We start from the raw sequence: 25,044 nt of genomic DNA, 5'->3' as shown, positions 1-25,044 counted from the left end.
CTTTTAAAACTTTTGGATGCAAATTATTTCGACCCGGTGATTTAAAAATGTCTAACTTTGGTAGCTCCTGTTTAACATTCTCCAGAGATACTACTGGAATGGAATGATGAGAATATATCATCTGTTTTTTCCCCAAATCAGAACAGAAATATTTATTGAACACTTCTGTCTTTTCTGCATTATTATTGATAATGTTACCTTTTCCATCTAGTAATGGACCAATACCATTGTCAGGATTCTTTTTGTTCCTAACATATTTTAAAAATTCCTTGTTAATAGTCCTTAACTCTGCTGGCCATAGATTTCTCCTTGTGTCCCTTTGCTTTCCTAATCAGTTTTTTAGCATTTTTATCTTCTGATTTTTATTCATTACTGTCAACTTCCCATTTCTTCCATTTGTCTTATAACTGTATTTTTTACAGCTGCCTTCACTTCCCCGCTAAACCAAGTTGATTTTTTTAACCAGCACAGCCCTCTTTCTCAGTTGTGGGATTATGGCTTTTTGGGCATCTAGTAAGGTGTTCTTAAATGATCCCTAATTATCATTCATATTTTTCTGATTAAATTCTTCTTCCCAGGTGATTATACTCATAATTGTTTTCAGCTTTGTGAAATTGGTCCTATTAAAACACGAAGTATACCGATCTGGATTTTGTTCTGCTAATTACCAATCTACTAATTAAATTATTTGCCCCCATAACTCCGGCTGGGGGGCTGTTCCAGAGTGTCATCCCCCTCGTGGTTAGAAACCTTCTTCTAATTTCCAACCTGAATTTGTTTAGGGCCAGTTCATATCCATTTGTTCTTGTGCCAACATTCTCCTTGAGCTTAAATTGCTCTTCATCTTCCCTAGTATTTATCTCCCTAATGTATTTCTAGAGAACAATCATATCCCCTCTCAGCCTTCTTTTTGCTAGACTAAACAAGCCAAGCTCTTCCAGTCTCCTCTCGTAAGGTAGGGCTACCATTCCTCTTATCAACCTAATAGCTCTTCTCTGCACCTTTTCCAGTTTAAATGAATCTTTCTTGAACATGAGTGACCAGAATTCTACACAGTATTCCAATTGAGGTCTTACCAATGCCAATAATACATCTACTAAAAATGCCTTGCCTTATTCGTCCGAGGATTGCATTTGCTTTTTTCACAGTCATATCATGTTGGTGGATTCTAGTCATCCAGTGATCGACCCACACACCCAGGGTCTCTCTCCATCTCTGTCGCTTCCAACTGATGAGCCCCCAGCTTCTCAAAGAAGTTTTATTCAACTCTCCTCCTCATACTATGATAGTTACATCTGAAGTTTCCAGATGGGTACCATCTCAGCATTTTTTTCATTCAAGGTCTTAGGAATGTCCAAGAATGCCATTTACACATAAATGTGTTAGAACTAGGAGATTCGTCTATAACCCTCATGTTGTTCCTCCCACACGTGCAGAACTCAAGTTGCCAAGGGCAATATGTCAGCAATGTATTAAGTATACAGGAAAGACCTTATTCATCTCAGCTTTGTCATGAGGCAATAAAACTGTGGGACTGGTATATCCTACACAACATGTATCTGATTCCCTTTCATGCAGTGGGAAATCACAACTAGATTGCAGATTGGCTGAGCAGTGATTCCATGGGGCTGTATGAGTGTTCACGAAAGGATTCAATGATTCAGTACATTTTAAGCATTTGGGGGGTCCTGAACATAGATCTTTTTGCCATCAGATTGAATACCAAGCATCCAGTTTTGTTTAAGAGCAGGCTCAGTTAGTCCGTTGGTGAGAGCTGTGTTCCTCTGTGACTGATGAATGGGTGGAATGTATGTGGTTCCCTCCCCCCCGCCCCCATGTTGAAGGATAGTATAGAGAATAAGACAGGACTTGGCCAAGATGATTATAGTTGCTCCAGTGTGGCCAAGACAGAAATGGTACACCAATTTACTTCTCGTCTCCAAAGGGAAATACAAGATGCTACTGGTGACAATGTACTTACTGTCCCAGCAGAGAGTGGGAGTCTTTCATTCAGATCTCCAATCATTGCATCTAACAGCACGGGTGATAGGACTTTTAACAGATTTATAAAAGTCTTGTTCTTTTGAGGTGCAACATCTTTTAATTGACTGTAGGAAACAGTCCACTAGAAAATGCCATGTTTTGAAATGGAAAAGATTTGTTACATGGGTGTCTGATAGGAATTTTGACCCTGTTTTGGTTCCTGTTCAGTGTATTTTACAGTATTTGTTTCATTTGAAAACTATGGTTTTGTGTAACTCCTCACTTAAAGTCTATTTAGTAGCAATAGCAGTGTTTCATATACTAATTGATAGTAAATATGTTTTTCACACAACTCAGGTAAAAGGGTTTATTAAACTTGTATCTGCCAACACATAATCCATTTCCTTCATGGGACTTAAACTTAGTACACCTCTACCCTGATATAACACAGTCTGCAGGAGCCAAAAAATCTTACTGCATTATATGTGAAACCACGTTATATAGAACTTTCTTTGCCTCCCCCCTGCTCCTTGTCCCTTGACCGCCCGCTCCAGAGACCCCCCATCCCTAATCACCCCCAGGACCCCACTCCCTACCTAGTCCCCCTGCTCCCTGTCCCCTGACTGTCCCGACCCCTATCCACACCCCCGCCCCCTGACAGGCGCTCACCGGCAGCGGCGGGAAGCGAAGCAACGTGGCCCCAGCCCGCTCCATTCCACCAGCTCCCAGCCGCGACTCTCCACTTCCCGCTGCCGTGAGTGCGGGGAGGTTGCGGAAAGGACACCCCCCACACTCAGCTGCAGCAGGAAGCGGAGCAACGCAGCCCCAGCCTGCTCCACTGCACAAGCTCCCAGCTGTGGCACTCTGCTTCCTGCCACCGGTGAGTGTGGGGAGGTTGGGGAAAGGATGCCCCCCGCACTCACCGGTGGCGGGAAGCGGAGCACTGCGGCTGGGAGCTGGCAGAGTGGAGCAGGCTGGGGCCAGGCTGCTCCACTTCCACCGCTGCCAGTGAGTGTGGAGGGGATCCCTTCCCCCAAGCCTCCTCCTCTGAGTGACACAGCTGGGGCCGGGGCAAGGGAAGCGGAGCAGGCTGCTCCCGACCCCCCACTAATTACCCGGGCCACTCTGGGCCTGCAGGGCCCCCAAAAGTGTCCCCTCATAACTCCTGCCTCCCAGACCCGGGGGGTGGGGGAGGCCTGCTTTACCGCATTGTACACGAACCCATGTTATATCGGGTTGCGTTATATCGGGGTAGAGGTGTATTAACTTATGTCTCCTCCACTGAACCTCTCAAGGTGTTCTTTATTTCCACTATCCATAAAGATTACTTTTATAATAGCAATCACAACTGCTAGAAGAGTTAATGAACTACATGCTTTGATCGCTGACCCTCCTTATACCATTTTTCATAAGAACAAGGTGGTTCTTAGACCTTATCCCAGATTTTTTTCCTGAAATAACTTCAGATTTTCATGTTAATCAATATTAATTTACCAGTATTCTTTTCTTTACCCCATGCATGTAAGGGTGAATCCAAACTGTAATCTTTATATGTAAAATAATTTTATCGTATTATCTGGACAGGACTGAGGACTTTAGGATCTCTCCCAAATTCTTTATTTCTTTTGCCGGATATAGTAAGAGTCGAGCAATTTCTGCCCAGTCCTTATTTAGGTGGCTAGACAGTGTATAGAGGAGAGTTATAAGATTTCTTCCCTCTCTCCTCCTGCAGGTCTTAGTGCTCACTCTACAAGGGCAGGTGCTGCATCTGTAGCTTGCTCTAGGCATGTTCCTGTTATTGAAATATGTAAAGTTGCCACTTGGGGTTCAGTTCACACTTTCACTAAACACAGTGTTAGGTTTGGCAGCCAGATCTGATGTACAATTTGGCAGAGTGATACTTTATTCCTTGCTTATTTAGGACTCTGTCTCTCTCCATCCATTCTTGGAATACTGCTTGCCAAACTATACCAAGATTGGAAATATGCAGAGGACACACAAAGAAGAAATTAAGGTTACTTACATGTAACTGGAATTCTTCAAGATGGACTCTGCATATTCAACAAAAAGAACGAGGAGTACTTGTGGCGCCTTAGAGACTAACAAATTTATTTGGGCATAAGCTTTCATGGGCTAAAACCCACTTCATCAGAGGCATGGAGTGGAAAATACAGTAGGAAGATATATATATATATATATGTGTGTATATATATATATACAGAGAACATGAAAAGATGGGGGTTGCCATACCAACTCTATCGAGACAAATCAATTAAGGTGGGCTATTATCAGCAGGAGAAAAAAAACTTTTGTAGTGATAATCAGGATGGCCCATTTCAAACAGTTGACAAGAAGGTGTGAGTAACAGTAGGGGGAAAAATTATGACACTTTCATTATGGATGCTTCAGGGACAAGTTGGGGTGCCCACCTGAAGCATGTGTAGATACAAGGGACATGTTCTCAGTCAACTTAAAACTACACATGAACGTCCTGGAGCTGAGAGCCATCAGACCAGCCTGCATAATGTTCTTTCCTGTTCTGCAGAATTCCACAATGCAAATCTTAATGGACAACACCTCCACAGTGCACTGTATACACAAATAAGGAGGCAGTAGACCACTGCCTATTGTGCTGACTAATATTTTCTCATTATTTTCTTGTACTCTCCTGTCAGTCTGTATCCATGTGTTGTCTCTTGTTTTATACTGAGATAGCAGGCATTTGCATGGCACTTTTGTAGTCAGCATTGCAAGGTATTTACATGCCAGATATGCTAAACATTTGTATGCCCCTTCATGCTTCAGCCACCATTCCAGAGGACATGCTTCCATGCTGATGATGCGCGTTAAAAAAACAATGTGTTAATTAAATTTGTGACTGAACTCCTTGGGGGAGAATTGTATGTCTCCTGTTCTGTTTTACCCTCATTCTGCCCTATATTTTATGTTATAGCAGTCTCGGGTGATGACCCAGCACATGTTGTTCATTTTAAGAACACTTTCACTGCAGATATTACTAAACACAAAGACGGTACCAATGTGAGATTTCTAAAGATAGCTACAGCACTTGACCGAAGGTTTAAGAATCTTAAGTGCCTTCCAAAATCTGAGAGGGACAAGGTGTAGAGCATGCTTTCAGAGTCTTAAAAGAGCAACACTCCGTTGCGGAAACTATAGAACCTGAACCACCGAAAAGAAAATCAACCTTGTGCTGGGGGCATCTGACTCAGATTATGAAAAGGAACATGCATCGGTCCGCACTGGTTTGGATTGTTATCAAGCAGAACTTGTCATCAGCCTGGACGCATGTCCTCTGGAATAGTGGAAGAAGCATGAAGAGACATATGAATCTTCAACACATCTGGCACGTAAATATGTTGTGACACCAGCTGCAACAGTGCCATATGAATGCCTGTTCTCACTTTCAGGTGACATTGTGATCAAGAAGCAGGCAGCATTATCTCCTTCAAATGTAAACAAACTTGTTTGTCTGAGCAATTAGTTGAACAAGAAATAGGACTAAGTGGACTTGTAGGCGCTAAAGTTTTACATTGTTTTATTTTTGAATGCAGTTATTTATTGTACATAATTCCACATTTGTAAGTTCAACTTTCATGATAACTACAGTACTTGTATTAGGTGAATTGAAAAATACTATTTCTTTTGTTTTTTACAGTGCAAATATTTGTAATAAAAAATAAATATAAAGTGAGCACTGTACACTCTGTGTTGTAATTTAAATCAATATATTTGAAAATGTAAAAAAAATCAACAAATATTTAAATAAATGGTATGCTGTTATTGTTTAACAGTGTGATTAATTGAGATTAATTTTTTTAATTGCTTGACAGTCCTAGTATTTAACTTTCTCAAGATTCACCTTGCAGAGAATTATAGATGATAATTTTCTAACACATAAGGTATTGCACCCGACATGGGGTAACTCTGTTTTGGATCAAAAAGCCCATCGTGGTTCAGGGGTGTAGTGAAGGCAGAAATAAGATATGAAAAAGCAATATATAACAAATGGAAAAAAGGAGATGTGAATAGCTATCAATATAAACTAGAAGTTATGAAGTATAGTAAATTGATAAGGGAAGCAAAAGAGGTCAGCAGAAAATCCATGCCTGGCAAGGCTAAGAGCAATAAGAAGTTTTTAAAGTATTTTAGGAAAGCAAATCCTAGCAATTGTGTAGCCCCATTACTAAATGGAGATGGTAAAATTGTTAATACTGATGTAGAAATGGCAGGAGTGTTCAATAAATATGTCTTTTTTGTATTTGGAAAGAAGCAGGATAATGTGTTTGTATGCCTTGAGGATGATGAAATATTTTCCAGTCCATTAATAATTGGAGAGGATGTTAATCTCTACTAGGGATAAACATTCTTAAATCTGCAGGCCTGGATAACTTGCATCCAAGAGCCCTAAAAAAGCTGACTGAGTAGATCTCTGCTCCATTGATGCTAATTTTTAATAAGTCTTGGAACACCAGGGAAATTGTGGAAGACTGGAACTGCTAATATTGTGCCAATAATCAAAAAGGGCAAGCTGGATGATCCAGATAACTATAGGACAGTTGGCCTACATCAATCCCAGGCAGAATAATGGAAAAGCTGTTAGGGGTTCAATTAATAAAGAATAAAAGGATAGGAATATAATTATTTCCATAAATGTAATACACTTAGACTTTTGTAACTGTTTGACTTAATATTGCATGACATTATGATTAAAAATTAGCACTATACAGTATCACTAAAGCACTCTCTATTGATTAAGCACTGGCTAACTGACAGATCTTAAAAAGTAGTTCTCAGTGGAGAATCAATAGGGAGCAGTCTCTTTCATTAGTACTCAACCAGCCTACATCCAATACAGCAGGCCTAGGACCAATCCCTGCAGAACCCACTGGTGGCATAGTGCGTTTACTCTTGGGGCATTTTCATTGACAATGAGAGCAGTGCAGTGTGGGTAGCTATCTCACAGTGCAGCTCTCCCCATTCTGCCGCTAGGTCTTGTGGCAAAGCGAAGCGGATTGCAGCACATTATGGGTCTGGACTCAATGCCCTGTGATACACTGCTTTCTGTCCCAGCATTCCATCTTCAGTTTGTGGCATTTTTCAACGTCCGTTGTTTTCTGCTCGCTCCGCCACATCTCTCTGCAGGAATGGATCCCACAGTGATCTCCACTGCTCTGCTAGCTATTACTAGAACATTGCGAATGGCAGTGGAGTTATTCTTGAAGTTACGAAGGCAACGGCAGTCACAGTTGCCTAACGTGGTGTCTGACACAGAAAGCAGTAACATTAGATTGCTTTCGGCATTCACGGAGGAGCTGAACACGGTGGAACGTCGCTTTTGGACTCGGGAAACTAGGACAGAGTGGTGGGATCGCATCGTTATGCAGGTCTGGGATGATGAGCAATGGCTGCAGAACTTTTGGATGCGGAAAGCCACCTTCCTGGAACTGAATGCTAAGCTCACCCCAGCGCTGCGACGCAAGGACACCCAAATAAGACCTGTCCTCTTGGTGGAGAAGTGCATGGCAATCGCAGTGTGGCGACTCCAGACTGCTACCAGTCGGTCGCGAATCAGTTTGGAGTGGGGGCTTTGTTTTTGGGCTTTGTTAACGCAAGTGTGCAAGGTCATTAATCACATCTGTGACATTATTGACATGAACTGTGACAATATAGATCATTGTTGCAACCAAGGTCCTACAGTTGCACCAAATCTTGTACAAAGGAGGTCAAGTAAGGTGTCTATGGAAAGGTTGTAATTTGCTGGTTATGATTATGCTGTCTATATGTGTGTATCATTTTTGTATTTGAAGTTATGAATATTGGCTATGTACTTGTATCTCAATGTGTTTGATTCTAAGTAGCACCAGTGAAGCATTTGGTCAGCTTCTTGAGAAAGGACTATTCTGAGTAAGTGCCCAATCAAGAAACACTTAACTGACAATGGACTTTGGGAGATGCCAGTCCACATCTGGGCTCTCCTGGGAACATTCAAACTAACATATAAACAATGGCATCGGCCTGCAAAAAGCTGAATCATTCATGGACATGTGACTTGCCCAGCTACAAATTCCACCTTGTTGCTCTGGGGTTCCCGCCAACAAGAAAGAGAATATAAAAGGCCCTGGAAGCCTCTCCTTTTTGTTTTCAGCTGGCTCAAGAGATGGCCTCCCCACCCCAAAGAGATGCCTGAAAGAAACTGGAACAAAGGACAGTAACTATGGGGGTGTGAGTGATTGCTGGCCCCAGGCCATAAACTACAATGTTGGTGTGAAAAGGATTGGGCCCAGACTAGGAAGGAGTCCACTTTGTGAAAGAAGCTTATTGGAACATCTCTGAGGGTGAGATTTACCTGTATTCAGTTTCCTACGGTATTAGGCTGAGACTTGCATGTTTTGTTTTATTTTGCTTGGTCACTTACTTTGTTCTCTCTGTTATTACTTGGAACCACGTAAATCCTACTTTTTATACTTAATAAAATCACTTGTGCTTATAATTAACCCAGAGTAAGTAATTAATACCTGGGGGAGCAAACAGCTGTGCATATCTCTCTATCAGTGTTTTAGAGGGCGGACAATTTATGAGTTTACCCTGTATAAGCTTTATACAGAGTAAAATGGATTTATTTGGGGTTTAGGCTCCCAGAAAGACTGAATACTGGGTGCTGGGAAAGTCCCTGTTAACTGAGAAGCCCCTGGGCTAAGTGAATCTTAGTTTCTGTGCACTGCAGGGGGGCGTGACCCAACCTCTTGGTCTGTGCTGTAGCTGACTGGAGTGTTTAACTCAGCAAGACGGGAGTGGAGGGAAACCTTCTCTGGCAGGGGGTTTGCTCTCAGTGGTATCCCAGCACATCTAGTGACAGTCTTAAGGGAGTTTCTGTGACCAAACCCGTCACAGCATTCTGCTGTGAAAGACCAGAACTCTTGGCAACGTGCGTGACATTGTGGATGGCTTTGCAGACATGGGTATCCCTAACTGCGGAGGGGCAATAGATGACACACATATTCCAATTTTAGCACTGGTCCACCTTAAGACGGAGTACATCAATTGGAAGGGTACTTCTCCATGGTTTTGCAGGCTCTTGTGGATCACCACGGACCTTTCACTGACATAAACATGGGATGGTCTGGAAAAGTGCATGAAACACGTATCTTTAGGAACACTGGCCTGTACAGGAAGCTGCAAGCAGGGACTTTCTTTCAAGACCAGAAGATCACCCTAGGGGATGTTGAAATGCCCATAGTGATCCTGGGAGACCCAGCATACCGCTTAATGCCATGACTGAGTAGGTGCAGGATGACCATGGAATGTGAGTTTGGCCAATTAAAGGCGCACTGGCGATGCCTCTATGGAAGTTTAGACCTTAATGAGGAAAATATTCCCATGGTCATAACTGTGTGTTGCATGCTGCATAATAAGGGAAGGGTGAAAAGTTTACTCAGGGGTGGACTGCCAAGGCACAGCTCCTGGCTGCTGATTTTGAACAGCCAGATACCAGGGCTATTTGAGGGGGTGCAATAAGAATCAGGGATGCCTTGAGGCAACATTTTGAAGATGAAAACCAGTAATGTTTGTTGCTATGCTTGGGACTGCAATGGTTAATTACATTTGGTAGGCTCGGAAGCAGTTGTGATTATTAAGGCTTCAGATTCAATGTAAGGAACTGATAAAAGTGCCTGTTGATTTGCAGGTGCCATCGCAGAAATTGGAAAGGAATGCATGGGTGGAGTTTGGGGAGGGCCTGGGAAAGAGCTCTGACTGTGCTGAAGGGGAGGGCGGGCATGCAGCTTCTCAGTCTGGAACATTACGAGGGACTGCAGCATGTCAGTTTGCAGCTGCAAAACTTTTATCAGCCTCTCCGTGGTGTCCCTATTGTATGCATCATTTTCTTTTCTTTCCTGCTTGTCGCTTTCCCTCCACTGCTTGAGTTCAGTCTTTTCTGCCTCTGATTGCTGTAGCACCTCCCAGAACATATCTTCCTTGCTCCGTCTCAGACATTTTCTTATCCTGCGCAGATGCTCTGCTGCTTGTGTGAAGAGGGGAGCCTTTCAAGGTCTTATCTGGAGAGGCACAAGTAACAATAAACAGTAGCACTATTGTTAACAACATGCAGAGCATTGAAACATTGCATTAAAATACACCACTGGTAACATACCTATCACTTTCTAGGTGACCCTATTCAAGCACACATGCTGGTGAACACCCCAAGCATGGTGAGTGCACCTAGGGGCAGGGTCATTGTTCATTGCAGAAATAAAATCTGAAAGGGTCACAAGACACTTATGGGGGGCAACAGTCTAAACTTTCTCACCATTTTCCACAAGCAGCGCTCATTATGGAAGATATCTCACGCCTGAGGGGGAGCAAGGAAGCAAGAGTGCGTCTGCTACACGCTTGGGGCTTCCACCCCAGTCCCTATGCTGCTCGCCTGTGTGCATCTTTGGTCCCTGCCCAAGTAATAGCAGAGTGGCGTGGGAAAGTGTCTCTCAATTTGGGGAAGGAACAAAGCTGCTCTGCCAAAGAACCTCTGGCAGAAGATTGCCGAGAACCTCCAGGAAAATTTCCTAGAAATCTCTCTGGAGGATTCCCGTGAAATCTCGGAGTGCATAAACTCCCTGTTTCACCGTACTGCCTAGCTGCACGGGGAAATGCCCAGCACACAGAAACACAGTCAGCCTTGTACATTTCTCTGCCCTCAACCTGCTTCAGAACTTCACAAAGCAAAACCACTTACCAGGGGTCTCCGCTCTTGCTTCTGGCTCATCAGAGAGCGACTGCTGAGACTGGCTAGGCACATCCAGAGTGGAGAACAGCTCCTGACTGGACGCAGCACCGGGCAACCCCGGCATGGGCTCCACATCTTCTTCTGCCTCCACCTCCTCATCCAGGACTTCCTCCTCTGGGCTAGGACCACTTTCCACTGGCTCCTGACCTGCCCAAGTATCCATGGGGCTCTTGGTGGTGAAGGTGGGATAGCCGCCGAGGATAGCATCCAACTTCCTATAAAAGCGGCAGGTCTGGAGCGCAGCAAGAGAGCGACGGTTTGCCTCCCTTGCCTTCTGGTACGTGTGCCTCAGCTCCTTCACCTTCGCTCTGCACTGCAGCATGTCCCGGTCATAGCCTTTTTTGCGCAAGCTGGCCCATAGGTGTTGGAATTCCGATGGCTGGAGCTCAGCTGGGACTGGACAGCTTCCTCTCCCCAAACACTCATCAGGTCCAGCAGCTCTACACTGCTCCAAGGGGGAGATCATTTGCTGCATGGTGTCGCCATGGCTGCTGGGGAGGATGAAATGTGAGCTCTGCACACCAAGCAAACAGAAAAGGGAATTTCAAAATTCCTGGGGCTTTAAAGGGGTAGGGGCCCTGGAAGGTTGTTTATCTGGTGTCAGGGCAGCAGAGTTGAAACTGCTGACCCAGAGTGGTCAGGATGGGCATTGTGGGACACCTTCCAGAGGCCACTAACAGCACAAAAATCAAGCACGGTGTCTACACTGGCACTATGGAGCTAAAACTTTTGCATAAAAAGCCTTATGACTCTTGTCAAGGTGGTTTTATGCACTGCAACTGAGGAGTTTCATCACAAAAAGTGGCTTTGCAGTGTGTACACCTCCGCTGTGTAGACAAGCCCTTATAGTATCTAGAGAGATAACACATATACATAAGATGTTAAGATTGAAAACATTGCCAGTCTCCTCACTCTCATGTGTCTCAGACCCTCTCTCACACACATCAGGGTGCGCTTGCATGTTGTTGGGCAGACAGCTGCTGTATTTTCAGTAGTTTTGATCTGTTATCACTTAAACTGTGGAATTGGGGGCACTTCAGCACCTTTAGCAGGACACAGAAGCTTTTAACATTAGATATCCCAGTGTGTTGTGATAATAATGCAAATCTTTAGACCCACATAAGAAAAGCCCAGCAGATTACATTATTTTTTGGCAACTGGCAAATTCATAAAAAATCTGGCCAGGCCAGTGAAATACCAGCCAGATGATAACCCTAATAGAACAGTATCTTCAGGGTGGCACTGGGCCATGAGGTACATACATGCATGAGAGTGTGCCTGCTATCGCCCTTGGGCCCTTTAAGAATGGGAATTGCCAGGTTTTGTAGTTTCCAGACAAAGCACATGATAGTAAAGGGTCCACTGTTGAACAAAAAACCCTGAAGGAAGTCCCTCTGTAGGGACCAAAGAGGAGGCCTAGGGCAGTGGCTCTTAACCTTTCCACACTACTGTACCCCTTTCAGAAGTCTGATTTGTCTTGCATACCCCCAAGTTTCAACTCACTTAAAAACTGCTTACAAAATCAGACATCAAAATACAAAGTGACACAGCACCCTAGTACTGAAAAATTGCTGACTTTCTCATTTTTACCATAGAATCATAAAATAAATCAATTGGAATATTAATATTGTACTTACATTTCAGTATATAGAACAGTACAAACAAGTCACTATCTGTATAAAGTTTTTGTTTGTACTGACTTCCCTGGTGCTCTTTATGTAGCCTGTTGTGAAACTAGGCAAATATCTAGATGAGTTGATGTACCCCCTGGAAGACCTCAGCATACCCCCAGGGATACATGTACCCCTGGTTGAGAACCACTGGTCTAGGGGATAGCCAGGAATAGCTACCTAAAGGGAGGGGCATATCCACTCTTTTCCTAGCTTGTGGAAAGCAGAACGGGGTTCTGGTACTCAATGTTTTGTGTTGTTTTGAGACTTTTGTAGATTCTGTTTATTAATAAAACCAGCCCTGAGGAAAGGGACTTGGAACTAATCTTGAGAGTTTGGGCTTTATTTTGACTACCCTGGCTGGTGAATCTGCTCACTGGCTTAAAAGCCAGTTTTAAATTCCTCGAGATGACTTGTTCTGTTGCCTCATAGTGAGGCCATGACATTATCATTCACTTGCATTTCAAACTCTGGTTCCTCATCCTTTTAACCAGTCTACATGTGCAGAACTAATCTGGAGTTTTTGGAGCTCAGGAAAACTGATATCAGTAATATAGCTGTAATCAAAACAAATAAAAGGATTACTACTTTTGTGTATTGCTTTAAAACCATCTGAGAGAATAGATATAGAAATTATGCATCCAAGTTATATGTGTCTATTTAAACAATATTAAACAGCATCTAGAAATGTTTCTATTTCATTTATGGGGTTAGATAGGTTATTAACTGTAATTTATGGGGTTAGATAGGTTAGTGAAAATTGGCAGCCTTTGTATTGTGTTGAATTTGACTCCAATTTTGTTGATTTGAAAAAAATTAAGAAGCAAATAGGGCATGAAACACTTCATTTTTCCTTATTGTGGTTAGCTGTACCAAAACATTGAGGCACAGGCCATGATGTCTATGTAGACAGTGTTTATTGAGATAAAATAATTGCTTCCTTGTCTGTAGTTATGGGATACAAATCCTGCTCCTTGATTCCTGCTGATTTTTCTCTCATATTTCTTCTACTTTTTGAATATGCTGTTTCTTTTAAAAATTAAATGTGACAACAGCAAATTCCTAATTGGCTTTAGGCTCACTAGTGACATCCAGCTCAAATCCAATTTCAATGGTGGTTTTTGAACGAGAAATAATTTGCAGGAAGGATTACTGTTTAACTTTACAGATTAAAAGGCCCAATCCTCCAAAATGATGAGTGCTCTCAAATTGTATTAAATCAGTGATAGTTGAGGGATCTTATCTTTGGTGAGATCCAAAGAGAGCGAATACCATATGTGCTTGATTTGATTTTGTGGGAAGCTTTTCAGATGCACTTTGGTCTTGTCTACACTTGCAACAGCATGTAGGCTACATGTAGCTACATGCTGCAGTGAAAAGCAGGCTGCATACATACTGTGGTGTGTAGCTGCACTCAGCAGTGAAAGTCTCTGGTAGTAGGGAAGCAATAAGGAGTTGCTGACTTTCCCCACTGCCTCCCTACTGCTGGAGCCTTTACCTGCTGCCTTCCCCCTGCCAGAGCCTTATCCACTGCTGGAACCTTTCCCCATCACTACTTCCCTACTTCCAGAGCTTTTTGCCACTACTGGAGCCTTTCACAGCACCCAGGACACTACACTCCTAAAAATAGCAGCATAGACATGGGAAGGACTGCTTGGGCATATAGAGAGCTGTGTAGAGAATATACCCTAAGGTTATGGCATGGCCTTTTGCTGCTTAACTCTGAAGGTTTTTTGAATTATCAAGTTGTGAAGCCTATTTTTAAAAGAAAATTGTTGTTATCCTAGATATAGGCTAATATCAACTTGTTGTATGTAGCTCTTCTAAGAGGCAATTTAATGTGATGTGATTACTACCCACACTCTCTGAATATTGACGGTATCCTTTCACTGACCAACTGTTTGTTCTTTCCTTCCCCCTCTCATGCTTCACTTTACATTTGTTGCAACTCAGTGGTGTGGGTCGAAACTGGGGCTGGGCTTCTGCAGGCAGCAGCATCCTGGCTGAATTTGGTACTCTGCACATGGAATTTGTCCACCTTAGCTACCTGACTGGGGACCCTGTCTACTACAACAAGGTTAGTTTTGTGCTCAGAGTCTAATGTTATAAGAAGACTCAGAGTTGTGTACTGTGAATCTGATTAGGAATGAGAGGGCCTGATCGATTACAATCATGTTTTTTGGTAACAGACCAATTATTTCATTCTTTGCATTTATATTACCAAAATGCATAGCTCTCCAAAGCAGAAAATTATGAAGACAAGATCTTTTTTTATTTTTTGTACAGATATTTAGAAATGATGCTCATGACATATGTCTACATGAGTAGCCATTAAAAGAAAGTACCCATCTAGAAAAAGCCCACAAGAAGCCTGTTTAATTAAATTATGAAAAATTGCAGTTGAAGAAGAAAGTCCAGATTTAAACAAACTTTGAAGGTAGATGAAAATTATTTTTGGTGATCCTGACTTTTGCTTTAATTTAGGTCATGCACATTCGGAAGTTACTTCAAAAAATGGAACGTCCTAATGGGCTTTATCCAAATTATTTGAACCCAAGGACTGGGCGCTGGGGTCAGCGTGAGTATTTTTATTAATTTTTTTTAGTAATTAAAATGTATCTTATACACTCAGAATAATGAATAGGAAAAATTACTATGAATGTAAGAGAGAACGACTCTAAAATTGAGGAGGCTAGAGAATACACAGGATCATTTGTATTTGGCGTGCAAAAGGGTTTCCAGGACTTGAAGATATTTAATGAAATTATCTTTTATTTATTACCTCTCATAGTGATCATTTGGCTGTCTTGATCAAGTCTTACTGTGCTTTTTCCCAAAGGCACTTCCCATATTACTTCGTGTCTCTCCCTCACTTATGTTGATCAGCAAAGTCTTCAATGATAGTTATAAGGTTGGAAATTGTTTCTTCGATTTTCTTGGACCTCCTCAAAAGTGGGAAGAACGGTTTCACATTTCTGTGAGCCACCTGGCAAATAGATGTCACAGTTTGTGGGAGTACTAATTAGAGGTAATTATAACTCAACTGTATGCAGGGCCGTCCCTAGGGGGTGAAGGGCCTGGGGTGGATGTGACGAATCCATCACTTCCAGGACCGACCCATCACTTCCGGGACCAATCACGCCAGCCTGTGGGGCCCCCCAAAGCATGGGGCCAGGAGCGGTTACCCCGATTTGCTGTACCCTTGGGACGGTTCTGACTGTATGGGATTGGTGGTGGACTATAGGACCTTTAACCATTAGCTTGCAGGTTGGTCGTGAGTAAAATTTTTAGCCATCGGGTTTCTGTTCAGTAGCCTACGTGAAGTGAATTGGTATCAGTCTAATTTCTAATTGACAGAGGTATGCATCATAAAAAACATCCTCACAAAAGACACTAAAATTGGACCCTTTGATGGCAATGCAAGCAGATAGCGCAAGCATTGACTAAGTTGTAGAGACATACATGATTCCTTGAATTGATTCTTCCAAGACAGAGTTGAAGCCATTGCTATGGTATTGTATTTGTTCTGTGGACAAAGAGAGTTCTTTTGCTCCAAGACTTGTCAATCCAGTATCTTTCATTTAAAAAAAAACAACAAAAAATCTGATGAACCTATCTTGTCATTAAAGAATGAATTCTGGTCCCATTTGAAGTCAGTGGCAGATTTCAGTGGGGCCAGAGTTTAGCACTAAATGCCTAGCAGAATTTCCACAGAACTTGTAAATGGGGAATTTGCTTCTATTTTTGTGTCCAACATGAGAAGAACTCAAATGCAGTTGTCACTGAGACGGAATATGAAGGGATTTGTCTGAAGTGATAATTAAGATTGAATTCCACTGTAAATGTCTCCAGTACATTTTGGAAGTCAGACTAGATAATCACCCATGGTCCTTTCTGAACCATGGAATCTACAGTATTAATCTAAGACAGTGGTTCCCAAATTTCAACAACCCGCAAACCCCTTTCACTAAAATGTCAAGTCTTGTGAACCCCGTCCTAAAAATTAATATTTCCAGAGATTTTCTCTCTTACCTCAGCATAAATTATAAAAGCAGTGATCTTGGAAATATAAAATGTGTTTTTATGACATGCTTATTACACACTATTTATTAATTATTATTTATCATTACAGTATTTTAGTACATTATGAAAACGACAACACTCTTCCAAGATCTCACTTTTGTAGCTTGTATCAGTTTTGATTAAGCCTGTTATACGACAAGGCTCCTATCAGAGGTGCCAGTAGAAAAAAGGGGTGCAGGGGCACCACCAGAAAAGTCGGGGGGTCCACAGGGCCACCAGAAAAAAAGGGGAGGGACCCGCGGAGGGTGGTCGTGCCGATGCAGGGGCAGCGCGTGACCCTCGTCATCCCCCCGTACTGGCACCTCTGGCTCCTATGTTTCATCAAGGAGTATCAGATGTGAAACAGCATGAAGCCAACTCACTGCCTTCAAGCTATTATTTAAGCTACTTATGGTTGCTACAGGGCATGCTACTTCTCTTCTCACCCTCTCTACATGCTCACAAAGAACCAATTTTAAAAGCAAGAAAATGCCACGTTAAGGAGGGTCTTCTTCACACATTCCCACTACATGTCAAATCATTCCTCTCTCAGTGAGACACTTCAGCCCATCCTGGAGATGTACTTTCCACTTCCAAGTCACACGCAGTGTACTCCCCACATTCATCTGACTTGCACAGCAATGCAAAACTGTAACTCCAAACCTCAGCTACCTTAGAATGGATACATGGAATACCTAGATTTCAGTTTATTGGAGGAGTTATGAAATCTCCTTAGGGGAAATATGAGTTTGAAGCTAAGGTTTTGTATTGCATCTTGAGTCAGATGAACATCCTGTTTCTAGAAGTTAATTTATGATTAAAGTCCTGAGATGCTCACCCCATCTCCAGAACCTATCTGACTCACAGTAGCTTTGTCATCCTATAGCTCTTTGGGGAGCATCTGAACATGGCTATCAAGGTGACAGCAATCCTCAGGAGGAGGGAGAATTAGTAGGGGAACCCTTAGATGTTCCCCTCTCACCCTCTATTCTTTTTCACCAGATGAAGCCATCACTCCAGGGTTGACGTCTCCCCCACCCCACAGAGGACTTCAGTTTTTCAGGAGGCCACTTCTCGAGGAGTACAAGAGGAGCGTGTGCAACATAACTTGCACACCCTCCTTGATATTTTACAGACTCCTGTCCCAGAAGGAATTGCCCTTTTTATCAGTGAAGCCTTTCTGGAGTCAGCAAAAACCCTCTGGCAGACCCCAGCCTCTATACCTCGTATGGCCAAGCAAATGGACAGTTGATATCAAGTCCCTCAACAAGATTTTGACTATTTCTTTAACCAACCTGTTTCTTATTCGTAGGTGGTTATCATCAGTCCTGTCCTAAAGCCACTCCCAAGGATATGAAATTTAAGAGGCTAGATTTATACAGGCAAAATATTTATTCTACCACCTCTCTTCAAATGAGAGCTGCTAATTATTAGGCTCTCTTGTCAAAATGTAATTTTATTTTTTTTTGCAATTTCTAAATTTGCTGACAAGTTGCTAGAGGAATATGAGAATCAGGTTTTGGCTTTGGTTTCTGAGAGATGCCTTACGGCTTAGATATCCCTTCAAGTAGCAGTACATACTACTGATATGGTCTCAAGTTCTATACGCTTTGCAATTTCTGTGAGGTGTTCTTCCTGGCTGCAGGCTTCTGGCATTCCAAAGGAGCTGCAGAACACAATAGAAGGTTTACCCTATAAGGAGTCTAAACCATTCTCTACTGAAACGGACAATGCTATGCGGACACTGAAAGACCATGTGAGACCACATCTGGAGTATTGCGTCCAGTGTTGGGCTCCCACTAAAGAAAGGATGTGGACAAATTGAAGCGAAGGGCAACGAAAATTATTAGGGGGCTGGGGCACATGGCTTATGAGGAAGGCTGAGGGAACTGGGCTTATTTAATCTGCAGAAGAGACAAGTGAGGGGGGATTTGATAGCAGCCTTCAACTACCTGAAGGGGGTTCCAAAGAGGATGGAGCTCGGCTGTACTCAGTGGTGGCAGATGACAGAACAAGAAATAATGGTCTCAAGTTGCAGTGGGGGAGGTCTAGGTTAGATATTAGGAAAAACTATTTCACTAGGAGGGTGGTGAAGCACTGGAATGGGTTACCAAGGGAGCTGGTGGAAACTCCATCGTTAGAAGTTTTTAAGACCTGGCTTGACAAAGCCCTGGCTAGGATGATTTAGTTGGTGTTGGTTCTGCTTTGAACAGGGGGTTAGAGTAGATGACCTCCTGTGATCTCTTCCAACCCTAATCTTCTATGATTCAACATGCATTGTCCAAATTTCCCAAAATATGAGGCCAAGTTGCACACTGGGATATCCACCCATGGTGCACTGAACTGTGCAACAGTACAAGCACTCCTGGTGAACATATGCCATGCCAGTGCAAGGGTCAAGAATGCAGGGTTGGAAGAGACCACAGAAGGTCATCTAGTCCAATCCCCTGCTCAAAGCAGGACCAACACCAACTAAATCATCCCAGCCAAGGCTTTGTCAAGCCCGGCCTTAAAACCCTCTAAGGATGGAGATTCCACCACCTCCGGAGGTAACCCATTCCAGTGCTTCACCACCCTCCTAGTGAAACAGTGTTTCCCAATATCCAACCTAGACCTCCCCCACTGCAACTTGAGACCACTGCTCCTTGTTCTGTCATCTGCCACCCCTGAGAACAGCTGAGCTCCATCCTCTTTGGAACCCCCTTCAGGTAGTTGAAGGCTGCTATCAAATCCCCCCTCACTCTTCTCTTCTGCAGACTACACAATCCCAGTTCCCTCAGCCTCTCCTCATAAATCATGTGCCCCAGCTCCTAATCATTTTCGTTGCCCTCCGCTGGACTCTCTTCAATTTGTCCATATCCCTTATGTAGTGGGGGGACCAACACTGGACGCTATACTCCAGGTGTAGCCTCGCCAGTACCGAACAGAGGGGAATAATCACTTCCCTCGATCTGCTGGCAATGCTCCTACTAATACAGCCCAATATGCCGTTGGCCTTCTTGGCAATGAGGGCACACGGCTGACTCATATCCAGCTTCTCATCCACTGTAATCCCCAGGTCCTTTTCTGCAGAACTGCTGCTCAGCCAGTTGGTCCCCAGCCTGTAGCGGTTCATGGGATTCTTCCTTCCTAAGTACAGGACTCTGCACTTGTCCTTGTTGAACCTCATCAGATTTCTTTTGGCCCAGTCCTCCAATTTGTCTAGGTCACTCTGGACCCTATCCCTATCCTCCAGTGTATCCACCTCTCCCCCCAGTTTAGTGTCATCTTCAAAGTTGCTGAGGGTGCCATTAATTCCATCATCCAGATCATGAATAAAGATGTTGAACAAAACCAGCCCAGGACTAACCCCTGGGGCACTCCGCTTGATACCGGCTGCCAACTAGACATCAAAGCCATTGGTCACTACCCGTTCAACCCGACAATCTAGCCAGCTTTCTATCCACCTTATAGTCCATTCACCCAATCCATACTTTTTTAACTTGCTGGCAAGAATACTGTGGGAGACAGTATCAAAAACTTAGCTAAAATCAAGATATATCACATCCACCGCTTTCCCCATATCCACAGAGCCAGTTATCTCATCATAGAAGGCAATCAGGTTGGTCAGGCATGACTTGCCCTTGGTGAATCCATGTTGACTCTTCCTGATCATCTTCCTCTCCAAAATGGTTCAAAATGGATTCCAAGTGCTTCAAAATGGGTCCTTGAGGACCTGCTCCATGATTTTGCCGGGGACTGAAGTGAGGCTGACTGGTCTGTAGTTCACTGGGTTCTCTTTCTTCCCTTTTTTAAAGATGGGCAATATATTTGCCTTTTTCCAGTCATCCAGGACCTCCCCCGATCGCCGTGAATTTTCAAAGATTATGGCCAATGGCTCTGCAATCACATCAGCCAACTCCCTCAGCACCCTTGGATGCATTAGATCCGGACCCCTGAGAACACCCTCCTTGTGTTTCTTCCAGGTATCCCACTCCTTCACTTACCTCTCGGTTTAGGTCACCATCCCCCAGTGAACCTAGTTTAAAGCCCTCCTCAGTAGGTTAGCAAGCCTGCCTGCAAAGATGCTCTTCCCTCTCTTTGTTAGGTGGATCCCATCTCTTCCTAGCAATCCTTCATCCTGGAACAACATACCATGGTCAAAGAATCCAAAGCCCTCTCTCCGACATCACCTGTGTAACCACACATTCACCTCCACAATTCAACAGTCGCTACCTGGGCCTTTTCCTTCAACAGGGAGGATGGACAAAAACACAACTTGCGTCTCAAACTCCTTTATCCTTCTTCCCAGAGCCATGTAGTCTGCAGTGATCCGCTCAAGGTCATTCTTGGCAGTATCATCGGTGCCCACGTGGAGAAGTGGGAAGGGGTAGCGGTCCAAGATCTTGATCAGTCTCGGCAAACACTCCGTCACATCCTGGATTCTAACTCCAGGCAAGCAGGACACACTTCTCGAGTCTCCTAGTCTGATCGGCAGATGGATGATGCCGTCCTCTTTAGGAGGGAGTCCCCGACCACCCCCCCACTCCTCTTAGGAGTGATGGTCATCCCCATCCCTAGGATAATGCATCCCGTACCTTTCGGCCGATGGGGTCTCCTTCTGATCCCTTCCCTCAGAGAGCTCTTCCAAATCCTTCTCTGCAGTAGTACCTGTGCAGAGAGCCTGAAAATGGTTTCTTTCCTCTCTCTGCATTGGGGGTACATAGGTTCTCCTCTTTCTTCCTCTGGAGGTCTCGTGTTGCCAGTATTCTTCCCGGCTCTGCTCTGCACTGCCCTCTCTGAATCTTCAGCACGTTTTGCTTCCAGAACCAAACACTGACTTCTATCCAGAAAATCTTCATTTTCTCTGATGCAATGCAGGGTTGATACTTGGTTCTCTTATCCTCTAACCTTCTCTTCTAATATGCAGACCAGCTTGCACTTCGTACAGACGAAGTTGCGTCTGTCCTCTGGGAGAAAGAAAAACATGGCACATGCTGAGCAGGTCACAACAGCTGATCACTCACTATCCATGTCTTCTTTCCAAGAGGCTCCTCAGGTTTTGTATGTACTGCTCACAGGAGCCTGAAAGGCAAAAACACTTTGTGCAAACTCCCAGGCAAACTCCCTCTGTTTGCCTGGCCTCAGTTCGCAACTGGCTGCCTTTTTAAAAGGCTGCTGGCTCGAAGCAGGTGGCCCGGCACACAGCCTTCCCCCCAATCAACCACTCAAGGCCCACCTGGAACAAAGCACTTCCAATTCACACTTTTCAATCAAACACCCACATGGTCGAACGGTCATACTATTCGAACAAACAAGCACACGGTCAAACAAATGGTCACAGCAGACAGACACTCGAATATTCATCCCACCAGCTCACAACACTATACTATACTAACACCTACTATACTATGCAGAGGTCCAAATTTTCAAATAGCTTTATGTCCAGTTTTCAAGGTATCCATCATAGGCACACAAATCCTCACAAGTTTCAGAGTAGCAGCCATGTTAGTCTGTATTCGCAAAAAGAAAAGGAGTACTTGTGGCACCTTAGAGACGAACAAATTTATTTGAGCATAAGCTGTCGTGAGCTACAGCTCACTTCATCAGATGCATTCAGTGGAAAATCACTGAATGCATCCGATGAAGTGAGCTGCAGCTCACGAAAGCTTATGCTCAGATAAATTTGTTAGTCCCTAAGGTGCCACAAGTACTCCTTTCTTTTTGCAAATCCTCACAAGTTTAGGTTAAAACTGCATGAGCATATGTACAGCCCCTTCCTGTCTGTACATGTGGTGCAATTTACAAGTACACAGAAAAGTGCAAGTACATCTGATCATCGATCTTCTCTGAATCACTTTATTGACTTCCAGCTATTCATGCCCTGTATGTATGTAAACTATTCAAGTCTCATCACACAAGACAGAGAACAATGCTGCAGGCAGTATACTGGTGGGAACAATTCTGCACAGGCTGAGGTTGGACTGGGCTTACTTATGAAGTCTTTTTTATCTCTGATTTTTGTCTTTGAAGTGCAAGACAAAAGTCTCAGTGTCTCCAGAAGTTCGAAATCATTGCATGGGTGCTTGTGATCTCAAGAAATGTAAAAGGGTGTAAATGTAAAAGGAGAGACTTTGCTGCAGCTTTGAATTCACTCAATATATGAACAGAAACAAGGAGTTTGTAATAAGATATTAAATAAGTGTGTGGTGAAGCAGAGGAACCACCTATCAGCATGGAAAGTGGTTAAGGAGAGCCTTTGAGCTCACCTAGCCCCACCCTGTTATAACTGCAGCCAATGCCAGGCCTGGAGGGAGGGTAAAAGAAGAGAGATAGCTCAGTTCATGGCTGACTGGTGATAGGCTTACCACCTGGCCAGTATTTGACCAGCCTGGCCAGTTATTTTTATGGATTTGCCAGTTGCCAGAAAAATAATTAAATTTGGTAGGTTTTTTTATGTGGGTCTAAAGATTTGCATTATTATCACAATACACTGGGATATCTACTGTTAAAAGTTTCTGTGTCCAGCTAACGATGCTGCAATGTTGCCACTTCTGCAGTTTAAGTGATAACAGATCAAACCTGCTGCAAATACAGCAGCTGTCTGCCCACCAACATGCAAGCGCACCTGCGTGTGTGTGTGTGAGAGAGAGTTTGAGTCATGCTAGAGAGAGAGATGTGTGATGTTATCAATCTTATCGATATGAGTTATCTCTATAGATACTATAAGTGGCAGTTGAAGTGAGGGGTTGCAGAGTTGCATTGGGGTTGGAGTTATGGCTTGCCTTGTGCGGGGGGTATCCCGAATTTTTTGCATTTCGAAGGTTGTAACCCTAACTAACGAAAAAGCAGGAGCTAGCTGCCTGCCTGCCTGAAGGGACAGAACAGCAGCCTGCCAGCCAGGACAGCCACCTGGAAGTAAGCACTGGTTTCTGAGCCAAGGGAGACTGCAGAGGAAATCCCAGCACTGGAGGTAACTGAGTGAGTGAACCTCAGAGACAGTGTGGGGATCCCCCTCACCACCCAAAGGAGCCTGGGACCGCAGGAAGGCGCTGTCCGGACTCAAGAAGCAGTCCTGTGGGAAGCAAGCCGCCCAGTAGATTGGACTAGAGGGACCACACCCCAAATTAAACAGACTAATGGACTGGTAGGAAGTAGCCTAGGGCAGCGGATTCTGACTCTTTGCTGGGAAGGACACCAACCCCGCTGTTCAGGGGTTGACATACACAGGGACATGGGCTGGGACTCAATAGAGAGGGAGAGCCCGGGTCTCCTCCAACCCCCCGGTCAGCCGTAAAGACTGAGGCCACTCAGCCAGCAGGGAGCTTGAGAGCTAGGCGATCTATCTATCTGCCCGGCCACCCAAGCCCTGTCACAAATGGTAACTGCTTCTACCGAGTCATAAGATGTACTCTGCAGATTAAAAACACACAAAAAATTGATTATATTTTTAAAAACTGAGCTAGTCTTGCTATTGCTTAAGCTATCCGTCTGTTTCAAGTGTTTTTGTTCAAGGTAATTGGCTGATATGTGTACTGCTTGCAGTGCTAAGGAGTTTTATTTTTCATTAATGATGGGTGCAGGTCACTAGATTTCTAGGAAACTCTTTCCTGAATCTTATTATATATGGAGCTGGTGGCACTGTCTGTAGTTAAGATTGCTTGACACTTCGCATTATAAAGATCCTGTTTTCAGTTGCTTATATCTGCCAAACTTTCACTGTTTGAGCTGACATTTTCAAGGTTGTAGGGCCTGAACGGGGATTTTCCCTATTGCTGTGGGATTGGGCACTGGCACTGAGAGCAGGGAAATTCTCTTGTGCTCTCAGTGCTCCCCCAGCTGGTACCCAGGCACAGTGGGAAAAGGAGCAGCCTGACTTAAGAACATAAGAACAGCCATTCTGGGTGTCATAAATATAAAGGGAAGGGTAAACACCTTTAAAATCCCTCCTGGCCAGAGGAAAAACCCTTTCACCTGTAAAGGGTTAAGAAGCTAGGATAACCTTGCTGGCACCTGACCAAAATGACCAATGAGGAGACAAGATACTTTCAAAAGCTGGGGGAAGCGAGAAACAAAGCCTCTCTCTGTCAGTGTGATGCTTTTGCCAGGGACAGAACAGGAATGGAGTCTTAGAACTTAGTAAGTAATCTAGCTAGATATGCATTAGATTCTGATTTCTTTAAATGGCTGAGAAAATAAGCTGTGCTGAATAGAATGGATATTCCTGTTTTTGTGTAGTTTTGTAACTTAAGGTTTTGCCTAGAGGGATTCTCTGTGTTTTGAATCTAATTACCCTGTAAGGTATTTACCATCCTGATTTTACAGAGGTGATTCTTTTTACTTTTTCTTCTATTAAAATTCTTCTTTTAAGAAACTGAATGCTTTTTCATTGTTCTTAAGATCCAAAGGTTTGGGTCTGTGTTCACCTATGCAAATTGGTGAGGATTTTTATCAAACCTTCCCCAGGAAAGGGGGGAACATTTGGGAGGATTTTGGGGGGAAAGACATTTCCAAATGGACTCTTTCCTAATAATATAATACCGGTTAGAC

General features: G+C 43.7%; 1 protein-coding gene across 1 annotated transcript in view; it reads left to right on the top strand.

The window, feature by feature from the left end:
- MAN1A2 (mannosidase alpha class 1A member 2) overlaps positions 1-25,044 on the top strand; it is a 311,536-nt gene that overhangs the window by 214,743 nt on the left and 71,749 nt on the right. The window contains exons 7-8 of the mRNA XM_077823277.1: positions 14,407-14,530; positions 14,938-15,031. Of these exons, the coding sequence (XP_077679403.1) occupies positions 14,407-14,530; positions 14,938-15,031 (218 nt within the window). The remainder of the gene's footprint in view (positions 1-14,406; positions 14,531-14,937; positions 15,032-25,044) is intronic.

Source organism: Eretmochelys imbricata, chromosome 1 (assembly GCF_965152235.1).
Source record: "Eretmochelys imbricata isolate rEreImb1 chromosome 1, rEreImb1.hap1, whole genome shotgun sequence".
In the NCBI taxonomy this organism is placed as follows: Eukaryota; Metazoa; Chordata; order Testudines; family Cheloniidae; genus Eretmochelys; species Eretmochelys imbricata.
This window is presented reverse-complemented; position numbering and strand designations above follow the sequence as displayed.